The sequence below is a fragment of the Coloeus monedula genome, assembly GCF_965178545.1.
Source record: "Coloeus monedula genome assembly, chromosome: 5".
Lineage (NCBI taxonomy): Eukaryota > Metazoa > Chordata > Aves > Passeriformes > Corvidae > Coloeus > Coloeus monedula.
This window is the reverse complement of record NC_138785.1, coordinates 32732401-32757898: the sequence shown is the minus strand read 5'-3', so window position 1 is coordinate 32757898 and position 25498 is coordinate 32732401. Positions and strand designations below refer to the sequence as shown.

The 25498-nt window shown below is 42.2% G+C and overlaps 1 protein-coding gene across 1 annotated transcript in view; it reads left to right on the top strand.

Annotated features, from left to right (window-relative positions):
• TET2 (tet methylcytosine dioxygenase 2) overlaps positions 1 to 25498 on the top strand; it is a 68375-nt gene that overhangs the window by 26206 nt on the left and 16671 nt on the right. Inside the window, exon 2 of the mRNA XM_082281376.1 lies at positions 21181 to 24568. Within this exon, the coding sequence (XP_082137502.1) occupies positions 21181 to 24568 (3388 nt within the window). The remainder of the gene's footprint in view (positions 1 to 21180; positions 24569 to 25498) is intronic.

Genomic DNA, 25498 nt, shown 5'->3' with positions numbered 1-25498 from the left:
AATACAAATAACAGGAACAGTACCGAATGCCCTGGAGAAGACCTTACCTCTCAGGTTCACATTCGGCTCTAAAAAGCTCTGTAAGTAACTCAGGATAATGATAGGTATGTACTGATTCTGGAGGAATCATCAGCCTGTTGGGGTTATTGATGTACTGATCCCCATGTCAGAGCACACCTACTTCTTCAGCAATGAGGTTTCTGTATAACCTGCTCACTGCAGAATAATCTACTTCAATGGGATAGAGATACAGCTTTACAGGACCCTAATAAAAGTTTATTATGGGGAAGCTTCAAGACAAACTGGGAGGTTTTGAGGAAGTCTCAGACTACATAGTATTCATACTGAAATAATGACTATAAAAGGCAAGAAAAAAATCTTTTACATAGTGCAAAAGTGATTTAGAATAATCTACTCAAGGCTATACGGAAGAAGGAAAGCATATGGCTTAAAACACTCAGGAGTATTCTGGCTTGCACACAGTGTCACGCTCACTAATAGATTTATTCACATTTCTATATATAGCTCTGTGTATCCCCAAGATTGTCGAGGTGTTCTGGACAGTTTACATAAATAAAAACCCAACATGTAGAGATCGCTCTTTTCAGTTCCTGCCCTTTCCTTACTCTGAACAAAAATGTAGTTAACTATTTCAGAAGAAGACAGATTTTTGTGCCTGTAAACCAGGCGACTTCATCTTTCTGTGTTGAGGGTTTGGAGCTAACATAAAGGGAAGGTGGATTTACGTGTGGAAATATGAATCTTACTTCCTGTAGCATTTGGCTTTTCCTTATGACTAAGTTTATTTACCTGCTTAGCAAGGGAGGTCCAGTATCAAGATGAAATTGCTACTGCACTTTTTCTTTTTCTTTTTTTTTTTTTGCATAACGCTTTGACCTCAGCTTCATAAGGCTGGTTCTGGCAACTGTCCACATATTGGCAGGATCTTGTGGAGGTCACCAGCAGTCCCACAAACTACATATGGGACTGCTAACTGAATGGCACAGGCTGGTGTTATGGAGAGTGGGCTACCAAAACACGAGCAGTCCACAGCAGAGCTCAGGTATCCTGCAGGACAGTTGCTTTCACAAGCATCTGAGCTGTGCATTTTATGGTCACCAAACCTGCGTACCTGACTTCTGGTCAAACAGGCCCTAAGGACCATCTCTCCAGAGGCATTCAGATGTTTAGAGAGTCAGACTAGTACTTCTGTAATTCCACAGAGTTTCTATTTATGTTTGTAAATCCCCATGATGTGTCCATCTGCATGTCTATGTGCTTAAACACCACTGCACATTTTGGCCCATCTTTCATTCATTCCGTCTCACACTCAAGTTTTGCTGAGTGCCACACTGCCGTCCCTTCGTAGCCTCAGCAGGAATAACCACGGCTTCCCCTCCGTGTCCCTGTGCACTGCGGGCACTCACCCAGCAGTCTGGCTGTGCGTGGAGAGCTGCTTCCTCAGCAGCTGGCTCACACCCAGCGAGGAGGCTGCCTCCAAAGCACGTGGATGCGCATGCAGCTTTTTCCAGCACAGCAAAGCTGTTCCTCTCCAAGTCTAGAGATCAAGGTCCTCAGAAGGAGCCAACTTGTTTCTCCCTTAGGAGTTTGTCCATTCTGCCTACAGGAAAACTCTTATGTGCTTGAAAGTTTCACAGCAATTATTCCCAAGTTTAGACAACAATGAACACACATGCAGTGGAGTAGCAGTGAAATCAGTTCCTCAGCATTTCATGTACACACAGAGCTGATGTTAGTCACGCACAGCAGCCAGATAAAAATCCAGCCTGTTGCTTCACAATCTCTGATCACTGTGGAAATCATTCTGTTGCCTGCTTTGCAGCAGTCACCTCACCACTGTGGTTCTTCTTCTGCATTTGCTGGTTTTCCCCATTACACAACCCACTTAGCCATTTTTCCTGAATTAAAGTTACTCCCATTCCTTGCATGTTTCCATGATTACACTATGATTATCTATGATGTAATTAAGAGCTCTGCCCATCTGGCATGGTGTATACTTTCTGGAGTAACGCAGTACTCTGCACTCCTACTTGGTGCCTTCTGGCTTCCAAGCAAGGCCATGGGAGGACAGACATTCAGCTGAGCAGCAGAACGCAAAGGGTTTTCTCACTGAGAGCTAACCTTCCAGGCTTCATGGAAAATCTGTTTATTCTCCTTGCAAATACCCAAAATACTTTTGGAACAACAGAAACAGAATTCTTCTGCTTAAGCATATTTCCTCCTTTTTCACTATAATTAAGAATTGCCTGGAGTGACTCACCTTTCCCCTACACCCCCCTCTTGATGACTTCCTCCTGGACTGCACCCACCCAGCAATGCTGGCAGCCATCAGGGTGTGGAAGAAGAAAGGGACAACCACCCTTGGTATTTTCTTCAGACAAAACTGTTCCTGAAGTGTTCTTTCTTTGGTGTGTTCATTATTGTTGTCCATAAAATAATGAAAGGAAAAACGTGCCTATGTTAGCCTGTCAAGGGAAGGAAGCAGGGCAAGAGGCCTGTTTTTAATTAGTAATTTTGTGAACATTTGTGCAAGGACAGAGTCTGCTGCCAAACAGCATCTCAATTAGCATGTCCCTGTGGGCAGACCTTGCTTGGATTGATCTGTGGCTTACAAAGGTGACAGAGAAAAGACGCAGAAAGGATTCATTTGCTTTTTTTGTTACCCCCCTCTTTTTTGTGTTGCTAGGAGAGGAGACTGGTACAGTGGGTGGTGTCTAACTGGGGGCAGTGACCCAGTTCAATAAACCTGGCTTGGCTCCCGTGGGACTGGAGTGAGACAGTGCAGAAGAGCAGGCTGGGACCACATCAGGCACAGAGCAAGAAGCTGTTTCTAGTGCTTTGTTAGGGAAGAGAGGTGAAACATGAAGCAGTAAGGCAAGGATGATGAAGGATTTGAGAAAGTAAAAGTACACTGAGCAAAGACGCGCAAACCCAGAAAGAGCAGTTGGTTGCTAATTATTTGCAAAGTGTTTATCAAGTTCTCCAAACATGGAGAGGATTTTAGGGAGGGCTGCGGGAGAGTTGAAGGAAAGGAATACTTTTTTCTTTAGAAAAAGTTAATGAAGAGTATTTTTTCCTAGTGAAAATAAGGTGTGCATCCAGGCTTTAGAAATGCATGGTATTTTACCAGAGAGATATTTTAAATGTTTTGGTGTTTTTGTCACACAGCAGAACAGTGTTTTGCATCACTGAAACTCCCTGAGGAGTGCAGTAGCATTTCTCAGCATGTTAATTGTCACATAGTGCAGCGGGTAGCTTCTGCTCAGGAGAGGGGAATAGCAGTGAAGAGATTAAAATGATGATTCAATCAGGAGACTCTCAGAAATCTGCCTAGTGACAATTTTTTTTTAAAGACTCAGGCTCTGTGGCATAGTTACAAAGGAGGAGTCTTAATTAAAATTAGCAGGCAGACGAAGCATTTGAATGGGCATCTTTCAATTCTTTTTCCCTTTCAGCTCACAGTAAACGCTCTTCTCCTTTTCTGTCTTTTCTCACAACAGCTTAAGTTTGCTTGAACAGTTTTGCTTGTCCATTTTCTTTCCATCACAAAAAAAACCCTTTAAATTGTACTCTCTCTAGAATGCCATGCAAATAACTTGGCATTTCTATGATTCCTTTCAACCAGGAACAATTTAGCGGCAGTTCTGCTTATCAGCCTGTGACTTAGTCTGTGTATCACTCACTATCCTGTTTACAGTTTGTGAAACAGGCACAGAAATTAACTTAAGGTCTGCATCACGATTAGCTCTTGCTGGGTGTCCCTAACAGAAGTTATACATGGTTTACTTGCAAGTTTATCAGATCAGAACAGAAATGGTGCTCAACTCTGGCTCCAGCTGCTTCTGTTTCTAACACCTGTTGACAGTTAGGGATAAAATTTTATGCACTAGGACAGACAAGCAGAAACACAAATTGTGAAGATCCTAAAGCTAAAATAAGCGCTTCAGCTTTCATGCACACACACACATATATAAACCATGCAAGATTTCACTGCTACTAGCAAAAGTCATGCCATACTACGTGACTTCAGATATAGGTGTTATAAATGACGGTAATCAACAATTTAATTTGCACCTCCTGTTTCACTACCTTTTCATCATGCAGGAAAAGCAGGAAAAGTTCCATTGCCTGCTTTCACCAGAGAAATGAAAACCCAAACCCATTTCATATCCTTAAACCACATTTTCCTGACAGAGCAGATAGCAAAGAAAGCACATACTCTTGAGTAAGTGACAACATTTAAAGGACAGACAAATGAAATCTATTTTTTGATTACCATCATCATATGGTTAGACAGAGCACGAGGCCAGGTAACTTGGCTTTTAAGGTTGTTACATTCCTAGATTTTGGAACAGCTTTCAGCTCAGCAACTTGCTATGTGTGTACTTTGCCAGACAGAACAAGCCAGCTTGCTGTATTTCTTGCAAGGGTTTGGAATTAAAATGTAGATTCAAAGCAGATGGGGATGTTTCTGCAGCAGCTGAATAGAAGTACACAGAAAATGAGAAAACTCGTCCCTCCCCTCCCCTCCCCCTCCCAAACAAAGTCAGCTATCATCTCCTTCTGACAAAGGCCTATTCTTCTGCAGACCACATAAAATTATCTATCTGGTGAAGATCTGAATTTATGTACTATCAGGGCCCTTTGTGAAGTGCTGGTGAGCCCTTGGGCCAGCAGAGCCACATTACTCACAAGGCCGCTCTTCGAGAGGAGCAGATCAACCTCTATTCAGGAACTCCTTCAACACTTGTTTTACATACAAAGGGAAGGGAAAACAAAATAACGAGAACCAAAATCAGTGAAACAGAAAATGATTTCCTAGATGGCTGGTACCTCATCTGCATTCAGTCTAACCTGTTCTGTATTGGAGCAGCACAACAAAGCCATCCTCCTGGATTAGAGGTTAGTAAGTACAGACAGCTGGTCTCCCCCTGGATCTCTCCCCTACACTGACCTTGCACAGGGAATCCCTCCCTCCTTTATCCTTAGATAAACTCCCATCATCCCTGAAACTGAAATAACCGTGCCATCTCACACTCACATTGCTTCTGCATCTGTCATGTATCATTGTGAACCACCTTTTCAGCAGGGAATTTCAAGTCATTACCTGCTTAAAACAGGGTTCAATCAATGTTTTAGTGACTCTGAGAGTTTTCTTTACTGAGGCACAGGAAGATTTCTTGTATTTGGATTTTTCTTTTCTTGACTATTAACTAAGCATTTTATCAGATGATGACTTAAAAAGCCCAAACAAAAACAAACCCAAAAACCTCATCCCCCCCCTTTCTTTCTGTAGAAAGCCAGCAGATCAATTCAGTTTCAAATCAGAATGCTAATCTCTGCCGTTCTACCCTTGGTGGGTGCATTTTACTTCTACAGGTTTTGGATTCCTGTCTTCACTGTTGTTCTTTCTTTTTCTTAGTCCTTTCAGTGTAATTAGTCTCAGCTGTGATACTACATATTTCCTTCTTCCCCTGGGCAAAAATCCCCCCCAGACAGTTTCTGTCTGTTCTTTCTCTCCCTCTTTAAACAGTAATTTACCTTTTGAGAAAACACAACTGCCTCCCTCTGTGATACTGTCCTTATCTTCTCCATGCACAGCAAGAACAAGAATTTCTACTTCTTGAGAAAACACCCATAAGCTCCAGGAGAGAAAAGGTCAACTCCTATCTAGAAAGATTCCTATTTTATGTCTGAACTACAGAACTAGTGTTTACCCTTACAAAACCAAAAATCTTGCTATACCACTTGTATCACCTGCTACAAGGTGATGATACTGTTCTCCATTATGACAAAGGCTTGTTTTTCTGAATAGCTAAAATTCCATTTAAAGCTAGGAAATAATCCCTTTCCTTCACCCCTAAAGATAGCCAAGAAAATTCTTAGCTCTGTTTTAAAATTGGGAGGAATAAAAGAAAAAGGGATACAGAACATTTTCTGTGAGACACAAGTGTAAGCATGAGATTGGCCTAGATTTTCTTTCTTCCTCACCAGCTCTCAAACACAACTAAAGTTGAAATGAAAACAATAAAAGCAACCAGCTGTGAGGACTGTAGAACTGAGGAAAGAAAGATTTCTGCCCATCCGACAGTGATTCCGTTTTCTGCTGTAAAGCATTTTCCAATTAGGCTTGTGAGACAGACGCTGAACATGGAGCAAAGTCAGATGGGGTATGAATTTACACACCTTTCTGGGTATGGGGAACCTTTCAGGAATATACCTCTTATCTAAGACCTTGTGCTGTCATTTGGACTTTCCTGAGCTCTGCCTCAAAAGCTCAGATGCTAAATACGCATTCAGGATCACCATCGTACAGGGCAGGAAACTAACAGATCTACCTTGTGCATTTTAAAATCACCAAAGATTTTAAGTGAAGAAGCACAGTTTCTCATTTTTCATCTGGGGTGACTTGACTTTAGCTAAGTTTTGTGTCATGAGTAGAGATAATAAGTGAGAGAATTGTGTAAATCTTCCCAGTAGATGATCTATTTGACAGCCTAACTTTGTCAAATGCACTGTCTAACTATAACACTGAAAGAGAAAGCTGATGATCTTTGCTCTTTTGAGGTGTCAGGTACTTAATATTATCTGTCTTCTTCATTCAGATACTATAAATCTATTTTTTTCCCTTTGAGAAAAGAGAAGATTAGAATGAGATGAGAAGATGAGAAATACAGAAACTAGACTTAAAAAATAAAGGGATTTTTTCTGTTATTTTTTAAAAAGGCTTACAGAAGAACTTCCCTTCAAGCAAAAAATACAAAGAATGCAAAAAAACATTGTCAAGCCATGAAAGACTCAGTATTACAACAGAAGAGCACTGTGGGAGTTACTGGGGCATGACCAATATACAAAATACCACCACCACTACTTTTCCTGTAGCCGATGGTAACACCTGTAAGTTACTAGAATCTGTAATGTTTCTGTGTAAAAATCTGATTTCTGGCCTAGTCAACGTCAGTTTTTCCATCCATTGCACTGGATGCAAAAATTTATGGTCCTCTTTTCCATGTACAGTCCATGGAAATGAAAGTATTAATAAAGTAACAAATAATTTTGCACTTAGGTAAATTGTTGTACCTAAAACTAAATCTAAATTATGATAAGGCCACAAATGCGAACAAGTTAATAACAGATGTTACAGCTGCTCCTCTTTTCAGTCAGCTTATTGAAAACCCACTAAGTCTCAAGTCAAGTAAGTTCATTTAAAACTTAAAAGCTTAGCTGTTTGTTTTACAATGCCTATGAATAGTTCATCCCTGAGCTTCCGGTTGGAAAAAAACCACCCTGTATCCTGTCCTATGTGCTCAACATTTTGCCACGCCACGCTGTACACAGCTCATGCCTGTGGCCACTGTTTTACAGTGTCTGGCCACCCTGACTCCCTCAGGAAGGGTTACTCAGTTATGCTTAGCATTACATGCACTAGTCACTGTTCATGTCTTCATGTGTGAATTGCAAAGCTACTCCTAAAAGGTCATGTTGGCAGTTCTTGCCTTAATTAACCTGGTTCTGTGTATTATAAATACGTATCTATAGCTTTAACAGAAAGAGGCAACAATGACACTCAAAGTGCGTACACAAAGCGTTTCCTGCATTTTGTGCGTTGTTATGTATTGGTTACTGCAGTTCCCCGCGAATCTCTATCTGTGCTTGTGACCTATATGAGCAAAATAACTGGCAAAGGCTGCCGCCCTGTTGCACTGGAGCGTGAAGGAAGGCGAAGCGGTGTCACAGGCAACCCCCAGTATCATTCAGTAACTCGCTGTGGGGAGCCGGAGGGCAGAGACAGCCTCAAAGCAGTGGCTTCACAAACCCCACAGGTGGGATCTCAGGTCAAATGAGTGTGTGCTGGTGCCAGGCTAGATGGGAGGAGAGTACTCCAGTGCAAGTAAGCAGAACTGGGAAGGCATGCGGAGCTGCTCTGGACTGGGAGGGGTCAAAGGGTCGTATGGGCCAGTTTCTATAAAGACTGATTTGAATCAAAGTTATTGCAGTTACTTGGAGATGAGTGCCATAGCTGCAAAGCATGAGCTTAAACTTTCAAATAAGTCAGTGCAAACTCTGCAGTACGTTCCTAGTGGGCTAGGTCCCAGGGGAAGCCTCTGTAATTAACACCCGACAAAAGGTCACTGCCTGTCAATTCCAGGGTTCAGAGGCCAATCCCCACAGGTGCTGCAGGAGCATCCCAACAACAGAGACTTGAAGACTCTGTTGGTTGTTAGTCCTTGGTAACTTCATCTCTAAAAACTACTGTCAGTGTTTGTAGCCATCAAAACTTTTAGCCACAGTCTCTAGATGCTGCACTGCCTTCCTCCACCTTCAGCTTCCTGCAGTTCTGTGAAGCACATTCCCTCATCCCCATCCACTTCCTCTTGTTAACCTTGTAATGGAAAATCTCTCTCAAAATCTCTCTCTCTCTTTTCCTTGTTGCTATCTGAACTACACCAATCTTTCCTCCAACACAAATACAATCTGACACAACAAACAGAGGGAGAGTTATTACTGCTGACCACATATTTAATCTTTTATAGCAATTTCCTTTGGAATCCTGATTGAGCTTTTCAGTATTTGGTAGACACAGGCTGTTCCCAATGTGTCTCTTGTAAAAGGGACTGCAAATCCTTGAGCTTTGTATTTCCCTCCTTTAATTTAAAGCAATAGCAGTGCTTACCAGCATCTAGTTATTTCCATGATAGCCTGTTTGACCAAGTCAGGATTTAAAACTGAACATCAAAGAAGCATCTTCTATATCATGGAGGTTTGATTCATTTACAAGGCTGTGCACACTTTTAGAAAGCAGTTCCTCAGTCATTAGCCCACAATACCAGACTGGTTTTAGCATAATCTTAGGATCTTTTCTCTAACTCATTGGCAGCAGCACCACTAGAGTTAAAATGTTTTGGTGTCCTGTTTTAGCTCGAACATCTTTTTGCTGATTTCTGAGTATCTTGTTTTACAATAGCCTCCTTCAGGCAATAGAGTCCAGAGCAAAATTTAATCTTCAGAGAGCATAACAAAAGGAATCAGCCTTCGTTACCAAAAGATCATTAAGTAGTACCAGCTGTTTTCAAGACATTGAATTTTTTCAATGAAGACAGAAAAACTGAAGCACAGACTGAGACTTTTGTGCTGCCTGGTTATATTGCAGTGTATGAGAAAACAACTAACAACTCTGAAGACATCTCTACCTCCACAGCTCCAGGAACAAGGGCTGGGGCAGGGAGCACAGGCAGGGGAAGGTTGGGAGCCGCTGGGATCCCCATCAGTTTCCAGGATGGGACTGGGGGCCTGCTGCAGAGTGCTGACACATGCCCTATATCCACTGCATGTTTGGCTTGCCTCTCTGCTGGAAGAGAGGAGCACAGTTTTGTTGGGACCTCTCAGTGAAAGGACTTTAAAAGTACCAGAGGGAAACGGTAGGAAATAGGATGGGCTTGGAGCCATCAGCACCCTGAATCATAGAGTCCAAAAGCTTCATGACGTAATTTCTCTCTGTCATGCTGGACAGTTGATGCACAGCAGTATGAGGACATATTCTGTCTCTAGCACTCACCTGGTTTGCTTTAGTCTTCCACATGTTTTTTTAAAGGTTAACTGAAGGTACGCCAGAATATTTTTTTGCCCATCTTGTTCTCAGTTCTAATTTTAGGTGCAACTAACTTTTCAGAACATTTGCTTAATCACCAATACCTATCATAGACTCTTAAGACAATTTTGGTTGGGAAGCTGAGGCACACATCTGATTTATTAAACACCATTTCCACAGACAACTTTTGTGAGCTAGATGAGGCTGTTAGGAAGGTTTGTTTACTGGGGAGTAAAATAAGCAGATAAACTTTGCCATTCATCCTTGTCCCCCACCCTTCCCACAGTAAAATTACCTCATTTTCTCATAATCGACCTGGCTGACCCTCAAAGGTTAACAAACCAAAGATAAAGTGCCCTTATATGCATTTGACAGTGGTATGCATGTTAGCTTAACTGACTGCATTAGACATTAAGTATCCTGATAGATGTCTCCTCTCTTCTCCCAACTCCCCCTGGTTTGTTTTTTTATAAGAAAAAGCAGCTGTTCATTGCCCCCAGAGGCTGTATAGAAGTAACACTACCAATCACAGACTGCGCTGTATTTCTTCTGAGCAAAAACAGTTGCATATATCAGAGCTTAATGCCTATCATCCTTGCTTTGCCCCCAAACCTGTTCTCTCCCTGATGTGTTTTGGGGCAGCAAGGGTCACAGAGGGAGTGTAGGTTTGTGTTGGCAAGAAAAGCAGGAACTGTGCTGTGCAATCCACTTGGTGTTTGAGGACACACACACACTGACAGGAACTCAAGCACACAACACAGGGCATTCTTTCCTACACCTGCATTCCTGAGCTCAAGACCACCGCAGCTATGAGGCTGCTGGCTGAAGGACTAGCCTGGCAAACACTCAGCACAACCTTGCCAGGTAGAAGCAGTTCTGCAGGGCTTGTGGGATCAAGTCCTCATTGCTGGAGGTGTGGATTTAAAGAATGAAAAGTCACCTGACTCTTTAGAGGAGAGCTCCCCTGCTTAGGTCCTCAGGAAGACTAAGGAGAGGCATTTAAAGCTTCCATTAACTTTCGTCTGTAGGAAAGATGTTGACTTAAGCTGAAAAATGTCTCAGCTATGATTTATGAGTTTCATTCAAAGTAGTCTCATATCTTACATTCGTTTGTTGTTCCCAGCTTTCTAAATCCAGTTGAGTGTGTACTTTACAATGGTGAGCTTTTCATCCACACTGCTGCTTTGTGCACTAAGAGCATGACTGTGTTGTGGACAGACAATAATCAATTAGTGAAACGGTATCTCATGACTCAGAATATGAAGTGGGCTTTGCAGAGGCTGACAACAGCTCTTTTAACTCACCCGTTTCTGTATGTCTCTTAAATATCCCAAAATATCAAAGGTCTTTCATTAGAGCTTCAAACTCTCTCAAATCCATGCAGGCCACTAGATACCTCAGAAGACTATGAACTGATGTGAGCCGGCAGCAAGTGGCGAGTTGCCAGAACGAAGAACAACCGACTGTTTTCAAAGCTTTGAAAATATTTGAAAAGGAAGGACAGAGAAAGAAGTGTTGCAGTTCCCTTCAGGACTGCTCAAATGCTGCTCTTCCAAGTGTCAGCTGTGGGAGTCTAAAAGTCTTAGTGAGAGTTAAATCACAATCTGCCAGTTCCCCTGGCTCCTTTTAGCTTGGCAGCAGTGAACTTTCTGCCTCTTCATGTTGCATCCCGCCACAAAGGGAAAAATTTAAACAGGAGAAACAATGTTCCTTTGAATTACTGGAAATTAAAGGAAAGCAGGAATGCCAGCTCGTTCTGGGGTCCCAACTGTTTCTCAGCACAGCAATTCCAAGCTTTTATCCAGTCTTTTAATTTGGTTAAAGGGAGAAACTTTCATGCTACAGCTGTGTTTTGAAGCAAACATCCCATTCACAAAATCCAGACTTGTTACTGGTTTCCAGTTTCCCTGGAATACTGAAGGGATAATCCAGAGAAAGGAAAAAGCCTGTATCCTTGTAATAATCTTTTTTCTCTAGTAGTTTTCTTACATGTTTCTTGTCACAAAATACATAGAACTCCCCATATACTGCCCATTTATGCTTAAATACTAAGAAGTTTTAAATGGCTATACATAAACCCCACATCCTTTGTAAGTGGGGATAGAACAAGGTAAGAAGGAACTGAGAAATGGCCTCAGTTGTGTGGAAGCATGAACTGGAGCCTATCACTTTATCCTCAGAACAAGATTAACAGTGGCCTTCTAAAGAAAAACCTAAAAACTCTATCAGCAAGCGATATAAAGCTAAAATTAGAAAGGGAAGAAAATTACTGTAGCCAAGATGATAACCACAGAAAATGTGTTTTTCAAGCCAGGCTTAAGAAGCTAGGCTGTGATTTCTCAGTAAATGCTGCCATGATATGAAGCTGGTGTCTCTTGACTGACAATTTGTTTGGGTCCTGAGCCCTTTTATCTAAGAAGATCAATGACCAAGTTCTTCCCAAGCTTGTATGTTGAGTATTCAAAATGAAAATGCAGTCCCACATCTTCATCTCCAGCCTAAAGCTGAAGGGGATGGCAACAGTACCCATGCCAAGCTCCCTTGTGTGCTCGGAACTGTGGTAAGGCAGCACCAGCTCCCATGTGCTGTTTCTCTCCCAGTTTTGCTTTTATCAGGATTAGATCTCAACTACTCTTAGGTCGTCAGCTGGCTCTGGTCATCAAAACCACCTTGTCTTTCATCTCTGGTACATCTGGAGAGGTAACTATAAGTGTTTTCTCAGATCTGGATTTCAGCACAATAATCCGTGCCATTGTTGTGTGTAGATTGCAATAACCCACATGCAAACTGCTCCTGAAGACCACACACGAATGCAGAAAAGCTGAATGGCAACCACAGCTCCAGGGAGCATCTTCTCATAGACATCTAAAAATGCATTCGATTCTTATCTTCTGTGGTGCCTCAGCAACAGTGGGAGTCAGAAGAGATGTTTGTGCGAGTAGCTCGAAGACTTAAGCACACAGAAAGATTTTAAGGAAACAACCTGTTCTATAAAGCTCTGCTAGAAGTAACAAGCCTGTTCTGTTGATTTCAGTTTGATTTATACAGTGAGGGAATAAAACTGCTTAGTTACTGAGGGGAAAGTCAAGGTAATTCATACAGGTTTTTCGAAGATTATACAGATACATGTTACAGCTGAATTTGAGAGAAAATTTAGCGGAGTGCAGGATGTGCATAATGTCTCCAGAGAACAGACTGTGGATTTGCTTTGTGACCTCCAAGCATTTGGTCAGGGAACAAATGGTAAGGATACAGATCCACCCAGGGAGGAGATCAGATGTCACGAACTGGTTTGTTTTTTCTGTCTAAGGGGGGAGCATTAATGACAGTCTTCAGTTACATGGGGAGAAAGAAGCCATAGCACAGAAGGGAAAAAAAACCTGCTCCACATGTCTGTGGCAGATGGGATGAGCTGATCTAAGGTTATGTTTTAAATGGTAGAAGCTTTCTAATAAGTAAGATTAATTACTGCATGTAACTGTGTTATTATGCAACCCTCATCATCAGAGACTCTTGAAAACAGGTTGGAGTGGACTGGTACAGGTCTGGCTACTGTTGCCCTGAAGCCAAGGAACAGGGCACCAACAAACCTATTTTTCCCATGTGTTTATGAGCAATTGGTCTGGTTTGTAAGTCGCGAAAGGCACAAATTGGGAGGAATTAAATGAAATCACGAGTGGGAATGAAAACACATTTTTAAATTAAATCATGCAACAATTAAAACTGTAAGGTATTTCCAAAGCGAGTACCCTTGTTTTGGCTCAACTCCTCCAGCTCCACTGTGTGGAAGTGAACCCCCAGCAGGACATGCAGTGGCAGGCAGCATCTCTCACAGGGACACAGGGCATCTCGTGGCTCACTGCCCCTGCCGGGGATCCCTAGAACCTGCCCCTCGGCTATATTGGCACATGCAGCATACACTGTGTAGTGTGGGAGCTGCCTCTCTGGCTGCCTCTCATTTCTCGAAACATAGCAGCCAAAAGTTAAGTTCACCACAACATCCCAGACTAGGTGTGGCACAGCCATGAGAAAAACAGAGGAGGAATATGTAGAGAGGTGTAAAGGCTACCATAGTGACACCAGTGAAAGGGCTGAAAGCTCTGCTTTACCACCTGGACATGTAGGAGCACCAGTCAGAGTACACCTTGGAGCCATCAACCTTCTCTTTGCATTCTCCCCACTCTCCTCTCAGTATGATCTTCAACTTTTAAAAAGAAATTTAAGAAAACTGCATTTTGTAAAAAATTCTGTTTTCAACAGAACTGTGAGACCAACAGGATTTCCTATTTGAAGTTCAAAGGATAATGGAAACCAGGGCTGTGTAAATAGGTTTTCTGAGGACGGTGCAGCCCAGAGTGTTTTATTCTCTTCTATCAGTTCTTCCACTCATATGCCTATTTTCTAATGTTACTGTCCCAACACGATGAAATCTTGAAAATTTTAGCTTGCTGGTGGTTTTTCTTTTCCATCCAGGGATTTTTCACTCTGCTAAAAGCTGTGATGAAATCATCACGGATAACTGACCTTTCACTGGTGCTAGGAAGTCATCAACCCAAGAAATCCATGCTATATCCAGGTCTGAAGCCAAATGGACAAAGATCACAGAAACTGGAAGATAAGGATGACAGTGACCTCTTGGTAACCGTCCCTAAAAAGCAGGTTGATAACATCAAGTGTGTCTTGAGGAATGGTTCAGCCACCAACGCTTGTTTATCCTGGTGTTCTCACAAGAGGCTGCACTGCAGAGCTTGGCCAGAGCAGCAAGAGCAGTCAGCTGTTGCTCTCAGGGAGCTGATTTTAATCAGCAGCCCGTATCATCATCACCAGTTGACACATGGGGTAGCTGAAGTACTGAGAGGAAAATCACCCCTCAAATAACATCCTTTCTCAGAAATCAGAAACAGGTCAAAGCACTAGTTGTGCACCTGATTAACACTGCTCAACACACCTAGCCTAGCATAATGGATTAAGACAAAGAAAAAGAGACTTTGTTCTGTTTTCCAATACCAACATCTTTGCCAGTGTTGAATTCACAGGTGCTGGGGAATTACCAAATGATGTCCTGTGTGGGTCACAATTTGAAAGAATTTTGCTGGTCCAGACTTCACAGAGAAGCTTCTCATTATGCAAAAGCATCTCACTCAACACACACTTATTTGAGCACCCCTGAGATTTAAGGCTTTAACTCCCTCTCCCTCAGCCTTCCTATTATAATTATTAGATACAAAGATTCTCAAAAAAACAGCAAAGATGAAAGGGTGCTTTAGTTCAGCTTCCCTGTATTTGTTAAAGACATCTGATAGTCAAGGTGGTGCTCAAGAAATTGAGTAATACTGGACTTAGAGTATGTTGGCATCCCAGCAGCCAAGGTAGCACCAAACAAGCTGGGGAGCTTGTGGAATGGTCTGTCAGTACAAACTACCTGGATCCACCATACTCCAAACCTAAACTACAGAAAAGAGCTTACAACCAGCAAGAACAGACATAGATGCCAACCTCATCTTGAATGATCTGGTTATTGCAATGGCAGGGTCCTTTTGTTTCTTAAATTCAACCTGGTTCTGAAGTTTGACCTTTCGGGAAACATTTCTAATCTGGTCATACCATGTTGGCATTAAAAGCAACTACTTGAGGAGCTGTGGTGTTTTGCTAGAAATGCTACATAGTACAATTAGGTACAAAGTTTGTATGGAAGATAAATCACAAAAAAATGGGAACTGGAGAGCTGTATGATGCGACATTATAATTTCTGTTTACTTCCATTTTATAATCCTGAATTCATTTCCTTTGCATAATTGCTTTTTTCCACCCATATTGTAGAAGTATTTAATTTTTACTTCCCTTGATTTTTTGTAATTGTTAAAATAGTACAATTTTTTCACATCTGGGTAGAAATTACACAGTATTCAGTCTTGTTGATAGTTATGTAATGTAGCAAGGGGAAATGACTGTTTAGCTTTACTATCATGCCCTCTCTGTTAAGGTCAAAAAAAAACCTGATTCAAGTGCTTTTGCAATTAGACCATTGTATCACTGAAATGTAGGAACTGATGTCAGTAAATTGAGGGGGGGTTAGTACTAGTTGATTTTAAAAATGCATGAATTTTGAAGCGTCTGGCTTGGATAAGATTTAATGAATTATTAATCCTCATATGTCACAAATCCCATGCTCTTCATTCCCTTACGTCTGCTTATATCTATATTCGCTAGTCACCATTTTCCCTGTAAATGAAGGATAAATTAGCTATAAATTAGGTAACGAATTTTATCCATCCCACATTTTCTTTTGTTTGACACAAAGTATTGAAGATCTAAATGCCAGAGAAGACAATTATATTCATGTAATATGACCTTCTGCAGAATACAGTCACAGAGTCATTGAGGAGTTTCTAGATTAACCCCTTAACTGCTCTTTAAAGCTACAATAAGAAAGCAATATGTATATTTTAGGAAGAAATATACCTTTAACTAAAAAACTTCAAGGGACAGGCAAGGCATGGCATCCTTACTCAAGTTTTTTCCAAAGCATTGCTAATGCCCTAAATAAATAAACTATCCAAATGAAGAGACAGCTGAATGAAGTACAAAAGGACCCTACTGTAAGCCATTAGAGCCCAGCTAACAACAGAGTGTCCTTGTCCTTCTGGGGCCTCCTTTACATCTGCCCTGAAGTTTCACTGTGTTTTCCTCAGCCACCACATATGCAGAGTGGGGCAGCAGTGATGCTGCTAAGGAGCAGAGCAAATCCTTAGGGGATGTTGTGGGGTTTCGAGCCTCAATTCACCTTGGATATGAATGCAATCTCTCTCGAATCTCTCCTGGTCTTGCCTCTCCTCTAAGTTTCCATGTGGAAGCTCATGTTGTTTCTCTGTGTACAAACTACAGTACCTTAGGTGCAAAACATATAGGAAATCCTTAAACTATACTACACGTGTTCAACTTTTTATCCCAGCAATAATGGAAATGTCTCACTAATAAGGAGCTTTGATGTGTTACGCCACCCCTTAGCCATCTGAGTTAACTGCACGTCTTTTCTCCTCTAGGGACACTGGCAGTTGCTTACAGGTGTTAACCCAGGGCACAGCTGCAGCAACCGGTCTTTAGCTAGGCCAGAGAACCACATCCCATAATAACAAATCCTGGTACTAAGCGTCATTGTAACTGCTTACACGTCTTGTTCCAATATTAAAGAAGAGGAAACTTTGTCACAGGCTAACTCAGAAACAATTGTGCAAGTATGCAAGTCCAGAACATTTAAGGTTTTAGAGCAGAAATTGAGCTTTCTGACAATGCCATGCATGAGTGCCCTTACCTAAGTAATAACCACTTGTGCCTCTTCTCAAGTTTTCATTCAGCAGCGAAATAGGAAAAAAACCAAACCTTTAACTTCAGGAGCTTTTTCACTTCAGGAGTATTTAGAACTCTTTACTAGATGCATGAGCTTCAGTGGAGAGATGCAAATGCACCACAGCACATAAGAATACACAGCCACAAGTGAAGCCAGCTCCTCTACACACACAACAGGAGCAGGAGAGTGTAAGCACAAAGTACAGTTTACCAAATGGGAGTTTGACAAAACATATGGGTAAATTCACCTCCTGTCGAGAAAGGGCCAGAGGGGTTTCTTGTCTAGGAGCAATTTAGACCTCTGTGTCATCTGGCAGTGGCAGAAGGGTGCCAGCAAGATGGAGACTGTGGCAACACTCCAGGAACAACCCAGTGAGCCATCAACAAGCTTCTGGGTATCTGACTTCTGCTTTCCTGAGTCTCATCCTGATAATCAGTTGAGCACAAGTCAGGCTGTGATCTGAGGATGTGTATTTCTGCTGGGGAGAAAAACCTCTGAGGACATAAATGTCTGTCTCAAACAACCCATCTGACACTCCACCTTTTGGTCCTTTTAGATCCACAAGTCCTCTACCACAGCTATTCCCCCACCTACTTTTTCTCCTGGGAATCTCACCCAGTTTTGCAGAAGATTGTACTCCCCTGCAGCAGGTGTATTTATCCATTCATTCATCTGAGCTGCTTTGCACTCACAAACTGCCCAGATACAGCTGCTATAGGAAATAAGCTATGAACCTCTAGAACTGGCTAAAACTAAAGAAAAGTTTTCTGTGAAAGAAAATAACACAACTTCTGTTGCTGCAGAAATGTGTGTTGTGCTTGTAACAACACCTTCCATAGTATAGTGATAAGAGGTGGCAGAAACATGCCAAACTTGTCCATAAAACAAACAACACAAAAATCTCAGGCTCTCATTCAGTGCCTAGTTTCCAGTTTGTGCCCTACGTGTGGCAAGAAACAAATGTACATACATCAATTACATCTGAAAAAGTCAAACAGTGGTAGTCTGAATTCTAACTTGAATGCATATTGGTGGGATGAGATGCTGATCCATTTGCACAGTAATGTACTATATTAAAGTCACGCATCGTGGCATCTTCAAAGAGGCCAGTCATAATTATGATGGATTAGACTGCAGAGTCAGTCCTAGATGCAGTAATTGTTTCACAGATGCTGATGATGTGACTTGAATTTCTAATGGATTATAGCTGAAGAGAAATATGTGGAGCTTCTAAATGGTCTGGATAAAATACAGCTATGGGAAAGACCAAAAAGACTAACTGCTGCACTTGGGGAAAGGTAGATTTACTTTGAGAGGCAAACAGTCCACCCGACAATGATTGTAAGGACAACCACAAAGCCTTTTTAAGGTGCGAGCAGGTAGGAGTACTACTTCATGGTGTCCCAGTTAAAACCAGTAATAGGGATATCGTGGCCATTTATTTTTTGCCAGTTCTACATTACAAATTACATTACTTTACATTTGCTGTGACTTGTAGGTGCTTGAGGAAGATTTTTACTCAGGTCTGACTTGAGGATAGCGAATAACTTGAGTGTAGACAGAGAAAGAAGTATAATGCAAAGTCATAGATGCATTTCAAAGAATGCAAATCTGGCACTTTCAATGCATGAATTAACTTTGTATTTTAAAGAACCAAATGATTCCCATGTTCTTTGCAATGTATAACACCAGTGCCTTTTACACTGAAGGTTGTCAGAATTTGGGGGAACATACCATGAGGTCTTTCGGAATGACATGAACAATAATTCATGTCACAAGATAACCTTGTGGATTTTGAGGACAGCATGAACTTAAGACTCTTTACTGACCACACATGTACTCCTTTAAGGAGTTTGCAAGCTAAGTTTAGAGAAGTCAGGGAGACCCCACTTCTAAAGGAAATGGTGGGTTTATCTGATAGACAGTAAGGAGTTGAGAAGAAAGATTGCCGGGGAATTCTCGGAAGGAATTTAGTTGCAACCCACAGGGTACACTAGAAAAAAAGCAGCAAGGTAGGCTTTGAGAGCCAGACAAAGTTTCTCACAGCTTAGTTGCACAGACTAAAACTTTTTTTAAAGAAATAAATCTTTTAGAAGCAGCTTGACAGCATGGTGTTAATTACTATGGTACCCTTTATTTAATTTCATACTTGTGAAATGCAGCAGCCTACACACTTGTGTCTGAGTTGTGGTTCACCTGCAGTTTTTAGGAATGAAAGGTGTGAAGGGAAAGAATGGCTTCCAAATTAGGCTGGCATTTTACTTTTGAAACACTCTAGGAGCATCGTTCTGCTGCCTGGCCTAGAATGACACATCAGAGGAATCCTTTCCATACAGCTTTCTGCTAAGCACGGAACATCATCTCCCTGGGAAAGCTGCAAATGCTCATGTGTTGTGGTACTCTAAAGCTAGGGTGGATAATACTTCTAGAAGGGAATAAGCCTGCACTACCATGTCAAAAAAACCCAGGCAAGATTGATAAACATTTTTTTCATCTCCCTGTTCGTAGCTTTCCCGCCAAAAATCCTTTTTTAAACTACTGTTACTTGCAGAGAGAACTTCTCTACTTCTGTCATAAAAAACATAAATTGAGTAAAGGAATTAAAAAAACAAACTTCAGGAGGTCAAAAGTAAATCTAAAAACAAGTTTGGGATTCGGAGGAAATGAATCCAAGTTATCATATAGGTGCTTGCCAGTCAAAATGTGCATTTGAATTGTCCTGGTACTGAAATTAGAGCTGCAAGCAGAGAGAATTCTGCTGGATGCAATGTATTTAATGAATTAATATTACTTTTAAAAGCATTTTAGAATCATATTACTAAACTGAAGAAGGCAATACTGCATTGAAAACTGAAAAAAATACATTTAAATAACATTTAAAATTACATTTTATTAACATAAAAATATTAATGTAGGATAGATACAAAAGCAGAGCAACCATGATGGGAGAATGTTTTCCGTATCATAGTTCTTCCTGTGTAGTGGCAACACCATGTATAGAGCCACACGTAGTGCTTCTCTTGACTTTGCAGTCCAAGCAGAGCTGACCTGGTAATGGAGAATCCTTCAGATTCTCCTTTATGCAAACCAGAAATAAAAGTTGCAGACAGACATGCATATGTCCAAATTTTCTCTGTGCAACTTCATGTCTGTAAGACTCACTGTCAGTCTGCCTTCTGTCATTTGTGACTGGTTGAGAACCATAAACTAACAAAGAATAAATTACAAGCAGAGTCAAACAAGGGCTTTATCTATGTTAACTGGGTCTGTGAATTCTAGGAAGATGCATGTGAAGAGGATTAGCTTGTCACTGTATGGAATTTGCTCACTGCACATTGTCAGTACTATTATTCAGCTAAAAACTTCACTTTGTAAATAAAATATAAAGAGTATATGAGAAAATGGGATTTCCCATCCAAACAAAGAAGAAAAAAATCCTAGCTCCACAGCTGCAGAGCTCAATTCAAAACCCAAATGCATAGTTTAAGCCATGCTTGATGTCTAGATGTAAATTTGAAAGGATATTAATACCAGAAAAAAAAATTCCATCAAACCTTTCAAAAATCACTCTTTTTCTATCAACATTACTGATCTGTTGATCTGTAAGAGTTCCTGTGAACAGCAGGCAAGCATGGCTTTGTCTTGTGCAGTGCCACTTGCATGGTCTTTAGGAATGCCAGTTTTAAAAGACCCTGTCAGACAGCTGAGGACAGAAAAAAAATGTTTTCCCCTCTAAGTGGAAACTTGGTGACCATACTCATTCAAGTCAGACAAAAGAGGTTTGGGACACTTAATCAAATTACAGGATTAGCACCAAGTCTGGGAACCATGGTTTCAACATGACTTTCTGCCTTACCAAGGGCAAAATGTGATGACAGAGGAGTCTATGTAAATCATTCAAAAGAAGAGAGTATTTTTTGCACCACTACGAGCAATTTCTTCTGGTAAAATACCTTGTATGTTAAATGGTGTAAGGAAGCCACTCTGCATTTTCACTCTCTTTTCATCTTGAAGAACAAACCTTTAAGAAAAAGGGAGACCTGGGGCTGCAAGATGTGCTAGGATAGTGAAACGCCCCTCAGGTGTGCCTGCAGGCTCACTCTGTGTGGGAGCTGGTCAGGGCAATGGATGCTTGAGTGCTGCAGGCATTGTCAGTAACTGGCTGTCCTTCAATGGAAACTAAAGCTGACTTAGATTCTCTCCTGTTTCTTTTCTCTTTCAGATACGTTCAGAGGGTAGCCTTGTGGATGGCCCCGGAGCAGGCCAGATGGAACAGGACAGAACCAACCATGTTGACGGCAATAGATTGAGTCCATTTCTAATACCACAGTCTTCTCACGTTTGCCAGGCAGAGGCTTCTGCAGTGAAGCTACAGAATGGGAGTCCAGCAACAGAGAGGCCTGACGTGGAAGTAAATGGAGACCGCAAGCCGCTATTCAATAAAAGCAACTTTGGAGTGCCCCACCCGAAGGGAAGTCCAAACAATTGCGTTAGCCCCGACCTTTTACAAGAAAAGAAAGTCTATTCCAAATATATGCAAAATGGTGGGATCAAGCGCACTTATAGCGAGCCCGCTCTGTATGGACTTCATGACAGCAAGAAAGTGAAACAAGACAAAGAGGTAAATGGAGAAAAAGCTGAGCCAGAGGACAACAGTGAAAAACCAAGTGTCTCCAATTGTTATAGTGAGAAGAAACCCGAGAATTTTACAAGACAAGAAAAGGATGCTTCAGATTTGATTCCATCTACAAGATACAACAGTGTTGGTTCAGAAAACCCTCATGACCTTCTGATTCAGGATGAGCAGGAGTGGGAAAATATTCATTGCCATAACAGGGACATTGTCTTACTACTTAAGAACAAGGCAGTGCCAATGCCTAATGGTGCTACAGTTTCTGCCTCTTCCATGGAAAGCATGCATGGTGAACTCCTGGAGAAAACACTGTCTCACTATTATCCAGAACATGTTTCCATAGCAATGCAGAAGAACACATCTCATATCAATGCCATTACCAGTCAGGCTACTAATGAGTTGTCCTATGAGACAACACATTCATCCCATACCTCAGGGCAGATCACTTCCTCACAGACCTCAAACTCTGAGCTGCCTCAAGTGCCAGCTGTAGTGGTTACTGAGGTCTACAACACAGAAGACTCCAGTAAACCACCTGTATTGCCAGGTAACTGTTCACTTCAGAAACCAGAATTACAGCTACAGCAACAGATTGCAGGCTATGATCCTCACCAGTTACCTGTAGGAAACAGTAAAATTCATGGAAGCATAGGGCAGGTTCCCAACCAAGACCTCTCTCTAAGTTCCAGCAGTAACCTGCAAGCTCAGAGCACTGCTCTGGAAAGGTACTCTGAGCAAGCAGAAAATAATGGTGCTTTCTTTACACAGAACTCAACGTTTCACAAAGATTCCTCCACCCCTCCTGCTCCAGAAATGAACAGTGCACTGTCTGCCGTGGTGCAAGAAGGACACCATTCCTATGACAACAGATGTGATGAAACTCTTCCTGGGGAGATAAAAAATGAAGGGCAACAGGAGGGACCAATGTCAGAAAGTCCCAGCCTCAGCCAACAACAACTTCACCCTCAGCAGAGCCTTCTGCGACAGGCACAAACATCACAACAAGATGTCAGTGAAAGCAACCCGCAAGCTGCTGTGGCCGCCTCAATTCTGCAGCGCCCCGAAGAAGTGACACTGGCGTCAGAACCTCCCCTCCAAAACCTACACGCACACAGAAGGGAGGGTGAGTTGCAACAACACTATCAGCATTTCCCAGGACAGAGAGAACCTGAGACTCCTCCTGACAAAGAAAAGGACCAAGTGAAAGAGCCTGTACAACAGGCTCAACAATATTCAAAACCAGCCTGGATAGAACTGGTTTCCACCCACTTCCTCCAGGGAGAGCCTCCCCAAAAGCCCAGTGAAGCATTATTGCGGTCAATTCTTCAGTACCAGGCAAGCACAGCCCAAACAGTCTATACAAAACAGTATGCTGGAAGTCCTGATTCATTAAAGGGGCCTTCAGGACAGGCCCAGAGCCAGAAGATAATGCAAAAGGAACAACTTCCTCCACTGTACAAAAGCGAGAGCTCCCAGCTGCAGCCGCATCCCCCAGCTGACCAGCAGCTGCCATTCCACAAACACTCACCGCAGCCACAGCTCACAAAGGTGGATTCCCTTCTCAAGTCGCAAGTGCAGCAACAGCCACCACAGCAGCTCCATTTCCAGCCAAGATCAGAACAACAAGCTGAACAGCATTTAGGGGCCCCCTTGAAACAGCAGCACTTGAATCCCCAGCCAGGGGAAAAGGGGCAATTCTTGCATTCACATATTTTGCAACAGATGCTGCAAAAACAGGCACATCCAGTGCAACTGCCATGCAGTCCACAGCTAACCCCAAACCAGCAGCAGGCTCCGCAAATGAGAACTAAAGACCTGCCCCAAGCCATATCCCACCCCCAAAGCAATGCTGAGCAGTCTCTAGACAGGAAGTCCTTCAATCAACTTAAAGCAGATGAATGTTTCCAGACTGGGAATAAGTATGGTAAATCAGCTGCATTCCCACTGCCTAACCATCAGCTAGGCCTAGAGCAGGTACAGACCGTGAACAACAAAGCTCCCCTTTACACTCAGCAGGCAAACGTCAGTGTCCAGCACCCTTGCCCAAACAACAGGCACGTGATTTCCGAGAAGAAAGGGAACGCTGCAAATATGGAATGCTTTGGAGCCAACAAAATGCAGGACTTGCAGCACATGCAGTATTTTTCAAATAACTTGACCGCAAAGCAAGATGTGAATCATTGTTTTCAAGAACGAGAGCAACAGACGCAACAAGCCTCAGTTCTGCAGCTGCCACCCCTCCAGCCCTCACAGGGCTATGGTGCTAGTCTGAACCAAGACCTCCCGAGCAAACAAGCTCCCCAGATCCCTCAGCAGTACTTACCACACAGCCAAACTGCCCCCCACGCCCAAGACCAGAGAGGCTGTCATTTGCAGTCCCAGACCTCTAAGGATTTTCAAAAGCACGCTGCTCTGCGGTGGCATCTCTTGCAAAAACAGGAGCAGCAAGCATACCAGCAACCCAAAACTGAGACTGGTCCCAGTGCAGCACGCAAGCCTATAAAAATTGAGGCTGGCACAAAGTCTAATGTCTGCATGCGCCCATCAGCTGGACAGCTGGAAAACAAAATGTGGAAAAAAACAATTAAACAAGAGAATCAGCACTTTGGCTGCGAGAACACACAACAAAAGAGCATCATTGAGACAATGGAGCAGCAGCTAAAACAGATACAGGTCAAATCACTGTTTGATCATAAGACTTTTACTCTCAAATCACCCAAACATGTGAAGGTTGAAACAGCAGGCCCTATTACCATCCTATCACGAAATACCAGTGCTACAGATTTTGACACTCAAACCCCAGTCTTAGATCAGCAAGCAAACTTGTCTGCTGAGAAAACCCCGACCAAAAGAACAGCTGGAACTGTTCTCAATAATTTTTTAGACTCACCTTCCAAGTTATTGGATACTCCTGTAAAAAATTTATTGGACACACCTGCCAAAACCCAGTATGATTTCCCATCTTGCAGCTGTGTTGGTAAGTGCTGAGATGTACTAAAAACATAATAGTTCACAGGAGGGAAATGAGCTTTCAAGTTGGGATCACAGGGTTAGTTGGATGTTTTTGCTGGAAGATCTTTTGGGGTTTTCTAAGAAACACAATTAGTGAAGACTGATAAAACTGGAATTTTAAACACTTATGCCTACTCCACTTACCAATCCTGCACATGGGCCCTTTCTCAATAGTTCATAAAGCAATTACCTATTTGATTTTTCAGTCAGAATGCTTATGGCCTCACATCCATTCTCCTTGAGCAGCAGACGTAACAACAACATCCTGATAAAAAGTAGGTCATAACTTTATGACCTAATTTACTTGTCAAGGTCAGATACAGCTTTTAAAAACCCGGTCCTAGTCCAAAACTTATGGCCATTTTTTGCTCTAAGAGTGAAATTGCTGAAGTTGCCCCTAGTCAAGCCTAAGCAAAAACAGATGTCAGATTATTCCTCACTTGTTGCAAGAGTTTATCCTCCCTTTCAGGCATTTGTCTCCTGTAAGGCTAAAGAGATCCACAGTTTCATAGAGTAGCTACACAAGCAGCACCAAAAAAAGCAGGGGGGGGGGACCCTTGTTGTTGCTTGATGGCATACCCTGTCTCCAAAAGCTGGAAAAATAGAGCAGAGGGAAGTAGGGTGACAGGCATGGCCCCCTAGCCCAAGCTTCCACACAGTACTGACACTGCACATAGCCAAGTATAACAGGCACTTTCAGACTCTGCTGATAAACTATTCAGGCTGAGACAAAAGGTTCAGCACCAAAAATGGGGGGGAAGAAAATAAAAATCCTTGTTACAGTTTCAGTTACTAGGATTTTGTATCAACTATAAAAGAGGAAAGTTGAATCAATGCTCCTCCAAAATGCAAAATGGACCTTTTTGCCTTTTTGAATGTTGGGGCTATGCTTCAG